General features: G+C 38.1%; 1 protein-coding gene across 2 annotated transcripts in view; it reads right to left on the reverse strand.

The window, feature by feature from the left end:
• The window catches only part of stxbp6l (syntaxin binding protein 6 (amisyn), like), a 21,018-nt gene that overhangs the window by 12,540 nt on the left and 623 nt on the right, over positions 1–7,855 (reverse strand). For both annotated transcript variants that reach the window (XM_005747783.1, XM_005747782.2), the window contains exon 2: positions 2,994–3,161. In XM_005747783.1, the coding sequence (XP_005747840.1) occupies positions 2,994–3,147 (154 nt within the window). In that variant the 5' untranslated portion in view covers positions 3,148–3,161. The remainder of the gene's footprint in view (positions 1–2,993; positions 3,162–7,855) is intronic.

The raw sequence follows: 7,855 nt of genomic DNA on the forward strand, positions 1-7,855 counted from the left end.
CCTCCCGGTCGGCTTCGAGCTGGCGGTCTCCGAAGAATGCGGCTAAAACTTTTGCGAGATCTCACAAAACTTTTTCACAAAACTTTTGTGAGATCCCGAGTTTGTTTTGCGAGATCTCGCAAAAGTCCGTCTTAATTTTTTTTTCTCCCATGTCCGTTGCGGGGCTCCATAAGGGTCACCTGATCCAGCCCTAAATATATGCTTTAGCAAAAAGGAAAGTTTGAAGCCTCATCTTAAAAGTAGACATAGTGTCTGTCTCCTGAATTCAACTTGGAAGCTAATTCCATAGAAGTGGGGCCTGAAAACTGAAGGCTATGCCTCCCATTCTACTTTGAAACAACAAGTAAGCCTGCAGTCTGAGACCAAGGAGCTCTAATGGGGTGATATGGTACTATAAGGTCATTAAGATAAGATGGGGCCTGAGTAGGAATTTGAATTCAAACCTAGATTTAACAGGGTGCCGATAAAGGGATTCTATACTGTCTTGAATATGATAATCTGCTAATGGGACAAATAAGTAGCCATGAATATTGTATTTTGATTATTATACATCAGAAAATTGTGAAGCCTTTATTTTGACACTTGGATAGACAGGGAAGCTTTTATTTTGACATGTCTATAGACAGGAAACAGGAAGTGCAGAGAACAATGGGAATGGCTATCCCTTTGTAATCATTTGTGTTGAATCCAAAACAATCCTTCAGAGGAGTCCTTCAGAAAGCAATGGTTCTAAGTTCTGTCAGTTCTTTGTATATTAGGTAATTAGTAATAGGGTGTTTTGTGACATTGTTTTGTACCTTCTTTGAAGTGCAGTAGTTATAGGTCGTAGCCTCTGAGCTAATGATAAAAGCGTACACTTACCAACTACCTGCTCATTTTTGTCAGACTACAGGATACTTATTTTGTAGTCTCCTATGTTAGTGCCTAACTATACTTACATGCTGATTATGTGACAGTCCTTTGTGATTTTGTGTTTTGTATGTGTTTTTCATCACTCCAGTTCATGATGTCATTAAAGGAGCAAGTATGCTTGTCTTCATGGCTCTTGAAAAGGAGTTTTGCTGGCTGCTTATCTATGCTCACATTCAGAGTTCAACACATAGAGAGAACAGTACAGAAGCCAATATTGGAGAAATATGCTCTCTGTTTCTAGTCCCTGTCATTATGGTTGCTGCAGCATTTTGGATTAACTGAAGGCTTTTCAGTGTGTGGTTGTTGTTGTTTTTTTAGGAAATCTTGATAATAACTCCAACTTTTATCTGAATTTAGAAGCAGAAAATTAGAGGCCATTCAGGTCTTTATGTCTTTAAGACATTAGTGCAGTTTAACTAATTGGTGTGTGTTATCTGGTTTCATGGATAGATAAAGTTGGGTGTCATCTGCATAGCAGTGAAAATATATGCTATGCCTTCTGATGACATTGCCTAAGGGAAGCATCTATAATGTAAACAGAATTTGTCCTAGCACTGAACCCTGTAGAACACCATAATTGACCTTAGTGTGTGAAGATTCCATTTACATGAACAAATTGGAGTCTATTAGCTAGATATGATACAAACCACTGTAGTGCAGTACCTGTAATACCTACAGCATGCTCTAATTGTTCTAATAGAATATTATAGTCGACAGTATTGAACGCTGCACTGAGGTCTAGCAGGACAAGCACAGAGATGAGTCCACTCTCAGAGGCCACAGGAAGAAGATCTTCCGAGTAGCGGGTGTTTCTTGGGTCAGCCCAGTGACCCTGATCTTGGTTCACACCAGGGTGGTTGGTCTCTACTGGGGTTGGCTGTCCAATGCCCATGGGACTCTCCCCCCTTGGTCGTTTGTGCCCCATCTAGCGCCTCACTCCTTCTCCTGCTGGATGGGCACGCAGATATCGGCGAAATGTGTGGCCTCAGGTCTTCAGTACTCTTTGGGGCTGTGGTTCTCCCGGATCCATCTCGTTCTGTCTTTGGCTCCTGGGGGATGTTATCGTGGCTTACCACCCTCATTTTCAAAGATATTTTGTGAAACAGACAGACACACTCACTCACTCACACATGCACTCTCTCACTCGCTCACTCTCAACAGGCAGAGGAAAACTGAGGACTAAATACACAGAGGTTAATTGTCACAGACCCAGTACCATGATAGAGTGTGTCTCATGCTTCCTGTTTTATTTTTGATAGTGTGCTATTTTATTTTGATAGTGCATTATGTTCAGCTTGATTTCCCTGTCCTGTTAGTCTGATTAGTTCCAGCTGTGCTTCCCCTTCCCTCATTATCCTCCATGTATTTAATACTCGGTATTCCCCTGCCTGTTGTCATCCCTCGTTGCTGTTTGTGTCACTGTGGTTTTCGCGCTACTCCTAGTTCAGGTTCTGTTTTCTTGTTTGTAGTGTTTGATTTTACTATAGCAATAAAAGCTGCCTTCCTTAGTTTACCCCTTATGTTTAAGTCCTGCATTTGGGTCCAGCCTTTACCTGCCACACAGCCAGCGTTGACAAATACTACGTGCAGGTACATGTCACACACATGACTTTGTTTATATAAGATCCTAACGCATGCAGAGACTATGCGTTAGTCTCTGCTATTTCCATTAACATATATAAAAAAACAAGCTTGCAAAAGTGATGAGCAGTGTTGGGCTTGTCTTAATATACATTAATACCTGTTTTAATTCACATATATCAAAAATTATTTATGTTTCATTTTTTTCCTAAAAAGAAATTTTATTTTTCCCTGTCTCCAAAAACTATGGAATAAGATCATGATTGAGATCTCACAGTATTAAAGTTGTATGACATATTCTCTGATATTAATCAGGTTTTAAACAAAAACAACAACAGCAACAAAAAACAATATTTTGAGATGATAATTTCTCAGATTTGAGTCACAAAAATATGAATGTGCCCTGTCTGATTTTTTTTATGACTCCAATGGCCTCACTTCAACCTACAGTTTTATTTCTTTTTAATCAGAAACATAGAGTGCCTAATATAGACTTTTACCTGATATACAGATGAATGTGGCATAATCCCCTTTAGGTCCAGTAGGCAGGAAAGCCATCCTCTTTTTTTTCCTCCTCCTCACCTCCACCGCCACCAGCATCCGCTCATCACGAGGGATGAAGATCTCTTTGTTAATGGCAGACTGAATGTTCATTGTTGTCCAGAAACCTACACAAATAAATTATATACAGTACATGACTGTTGTTGTTATCCCTGGTTAGGAATAATTACCATCCTATCATTACATCTGAGAGAGGGCAAACGGACTTAACATCCAGCCTTTTATGTTTGAAGTCATACAGAGCGGAGTTTATGTATATGTGTTTTTGCTAATAATAAATCATCTTTAATTCTTAATGAAATATAATTAAAGTATAAGTCTGATTAATATGATTAATGAGAAATGCAATTCGAATAATGAAATCTTTCTAATACTTGAGTTCTGACCTCCTGGCCTTTAACTGTGATTTGATGTGGGTGTGCTTCTGTGCTGGGACTGTTTGTACCAACAGGAAATGCAAACTTAGCACACAGCCTAGACTTTGCCTCAGGCCTTTAGTGCTTGGTCAGGATGTCTAAGCAAATATTCACTGAATGTCTGACTTTAACATGTATGGCTGAATAAGAGAAATTACATTTAGTATATTGTAATTGAAAAACAGAGTGATGGATTTAATAATAAATCATATTAAAGTAAAACATGGAAAAGAATCTTTAAACTACATTTTAAATCATGTTAAATTAAGGTCACACAAATAGGTTCTATAAATAGGGTCTGGCTGGACATATGGGGACTAGATTTTAACACAGATGATTAGATGTCCAGAGAGAAAAAGAGGGAGGAGAGCGAAGGGGAGAACACATATAAAAACTAACACTAGTTCTTGTGATGGCCAGAAGGCATCATCTGAAGATTTGGCTCTGAGAGTCCACAGATATGCCAGATGAGCAACCACTGCTCAAACAATGTGGACCCACTAATTGGGTCTAATTGTAATTTTGACTTTTTCTCTTCGCATTTTTTCTGTGTTGGATTATAAATTCAGGAGGATTTAGATTTCCATCGTTTCCTAATGGATTACAACTTCCAAGAACTGGACTCCTTTCCTGTATATTCCCACAGAGATAGGTGCGTTGTTGCAAAGGCGTGCCCATTCGCTCCAATCTCTTTGTCCTCAAGGATCAGAATTAAATCAGTTTAGGTTAAGTAGATTTAGTCACCAAGTTCACAGATTTAATAGATTGCTGCTGATAATGGATCTGACTGAGGTGAAACCTTGACCAGAGGGCCACCCTGGCAAGCATGCTTTCAGAGGGAGGAAGATCGACATCCAGAGGAACTGAGTAGCAGTCAGAGCTGGGTGAGTCTCCTTCCCTGCTCCATCTGTTTGCTTACTGGGTAATACTCATAGGATCAGAGATTAGTGCTTTTATATAGAGATTCAGGATTGCGTGTGCCTGGTTGAAGATCAACAAAGCCACTCTCAAAGGACCTCCAATACCAGGATTCACCATAGCAGCAGGTAATTAAAGAGCCTCTATCCAGTGGACCACGGAATATAAACCTGAGTCAGTCCTCACCATGATATTTAAATAAAATTTAAAAAAAAACAGAAGGGGGAGTTATTTAATTTGCTAGGGTCACTTTGTCATCATTATAGGTAGAATAAAAGTTTGATACAAAATATGTAATATTTAATGTCTGCTGTCATACATTGATTTACGTTTGTTTCTTTTATATCTCATTATTCAGCTGGAACCTGACATGCTACACAAGTGGTCTCCAGCATAGACATGGTTTCCAGAATGGAGCCTAGCATGTGCCTGCCTGAGGACAGGGCAAAGATTCACACTGTAATTTTCACTGCACCTTTCATAATGTTGCTTGACATGGTTTAATGACAGAATATCAATCTGTGAACACATTTCGACATGAAATGTATTCGGGTCACAACCTGACTGTGTATAGCCTATATTTAATAAATCACTTTAAAATACAGTTTCTTCATTTTAAAAGTCTCAAAACTTATTGCAATCTCATTTTTTGTCATTGGTCAGCCATGTAAAACACAACTTAATGTGTAAGTAAGGTTCAGAGAGCTTTTATTTGGAAAAGAATGTTTTTGGGATACGTCCACAAATAGAATAGGCAGACTATGTTAAGCTCAGACAGTCTGTTACCCCAGTAACTGTTTAACCCTCTCAGGCTCAAATGAAACTTTTTGTTTGCTAATGCACAACCAAGTCCTGCAGTGGTACTTCTGAGTGAAAAAAACTCATAAAATATGTATGTGGGGTAATCAGGTTGTTAGTTTTTAACTGTTGCAAATCGGCAACGCCTGCCTCGAGAGGGCTAAGTTAACTCTCTTTCTAGGACAGAAAAATCCAGTTTTCCTCAGTTCAAGGTTAAAAAACTAATAGTCCTTATCTAAACCTGCTGCTTGGAATAGGGGCCTGCAGTTGAAATAGTTATATCTTTCTTTTTTTGTAAAATGCTATAATCAAAGTGTTTTTTACTGGTATTTTTCCTTAGCTTTAGGTGGTTTGAGACCACACAAAGTCTATATGAGGCAGGGTTTGGGGTTTTTTTTATATCCAGATGTGCTAGTTCAGCGGTCTACTGAAATGACCCCCTCATCTTATTGGGGGTTGCTGTAGCTCAGGAGGTAGAGCAGGTCACCTACTGACTGGAAGGTTAGTGGATCATTGGCTCCTCGAGTCTGCATGCCCAGTATCCTTGGGCAACATACTAACCCCAAGTTGCTCGTATGAATGTTCGTTAGGAAGCACTAAAGACTTAGAAGAAAAGTGCTTGTGTGAATGTGACATGTTGCATAGAGCACTTTGAGTACACCAGGAGAGTAGAGAAGCGCTATATAAAAATCAGTCCATTTACCATTTTATTGAGGATATCTAATTGACATAATGCTTTCCCTAGCTGCTCACCCTAACCATTAAAAATGAATTCCTAATCTTAACCCTTAGCCTAAACCTAACCATTACCTAATTGTAACCCTGATACTAAAACCTAAAAGAGCCTCAGGAATGTCTTCAAACTCGTGGGGACAAGCATTTTGTCCCCATAAGTAACTGTTGGTCCCCACAAGTATAGTGGCATGCCAATTTTCTTTCCTCACAAAGATATGTAAACATGGTACACGCATGCACACACACATGCATCCCACAAAAACATTGTTGATTTACATGCATTTTAGAATTTTTGTGTTCCAGGTGATTTTTGTATGTTTGTTGCATGTTTGTTTTTTCTTACAGGTGCAGCAGTTGGTGATACATGCATGTTTCTGTGCATTTCTATTTGTGCTCTATCGTTTTTTTCTTCACCTGCCTGTCCTGCCCTAGACACTGTCTTACTGTATACCACGTATAATGTAATAAATGAAATAACACGAATAAGAGGAACCTAGAGAATTTATAGAGCTGATCTTGGAAAAGCAAAATGTGTTTGGCACGACAGTGTGTTCAGATCATAATTCTGACTGCAAAAGCTGCCCGACAGAACAGGATGAAAAAAGTCAAATAAAATAAAAACCTAATAAAAACCCAATTCTTATTTATTACAAAAAGGCCAAAACTATTTGTCGTGTCATAATCGGTCACACTGATAGAAAAATCTCAGTTACAAGTGGCATCTTAGAGATTATGTGAATATAAATACATTTTGTGAATATGATTAATACTGAGTGAAAACAGAACTAAATGCAGTGTCTTAAAATTTAGTGTAATGTATTTGCATTTGTTAAGCAATTTTCTAGTCTTATTTATCATTTATGGCAATCAAAACTAAACATCACATTCCAGCTCTTCAGGTTCAGAACCTCTATAATTTTTACTGAAAATCAGCGATAAATGATTCTCGGTTATTCTATCCAAATAGCAAAATGACACCAAGTCAGGTTCAGATTGGAATCCACTTGCATGATGGGCTGGATCATCATAGATCACAAGGATCACAGACTTAAACCAGGTCAGGCCTGCGTCCATTTTGTCTCAAAACAACAATATGTTTGCTTTTACTAATACAACTTTATATATTCTTTAAAGATTTAGATGGCTGCCCTTCATTATTTAGTTAAATGTGAACCAGTTAACTCTAAACACAGTTTAAAACATTTCTGCTTTTTTAAAATATTTTTTTCTGTCAATCTTCACTAATAGCAGACAACATCAGACACTACAGTTACAGGTGTTTCTATCTTTGAGACACCTTTAGTTGCTCTGCCACATTTGAGAAAGCATTTTGCTATTATTTGTATTTCCATAAGATAGCAACACCTTATATATATATCGAGTTTGGAAATTATGAAAATGACTCAGTGATTGTGAAATTAATTATGGCCCTGTTTCTTTCCTTCTTTGTACCCATCTTGTTTTTGAGCATTACAGAGTCCCTGAGGGACTCATCCCTCACAGGATTGTTTTACATTATTGTTCATCACTCAGTAATCTATGTGTGAATCACTGGACATTGGCAGTTTTTCTTATCATCCAAAATGTACATGTTTTGGGAAACAATTTCTGAAACAAAGATTTTCTCTGGTGAGCCAATTCAACAGCTGCATATTATCAACAATATTATAATATTGTTGTTATCACTGACCTATATTTACAAGCTGAGCGTGACCTGTGTTTATAAATGCTCATTTTAATGATAAATGGAATGGTTCTTATATAGCCCCCACTCAAAGCTCTTTATGCAACATGTGTCATTCAACCATTCACACAAGCACTGTTTTCTATACTTTTTCCAACAAAGGTGCTTTCAATCTAGCATTCATTCTTTAATTTGGCATGCAGGTTTGCCCCCCACCCGAATCCTATTTTATTCTAATGCTTCATGTTTG

This window comes from Pundamilia nyererei, unplaced genomic scaffold, assembly GCF_000239375.1.
Source record: "Pundamilia nyererei isolate P.nyererei 1_Seehausen unplaced genomic scaffold, PunNye1.0 scaffold00204, whole genome shotgun sequence".
Taxonomy (NCBI): domain Eukaryota; kingdom Metazoa; phylum Chordata; class Actinopteri; order Cichliformes; family Cichlidae; genus Pundamilia; species Pundamilia nyererei.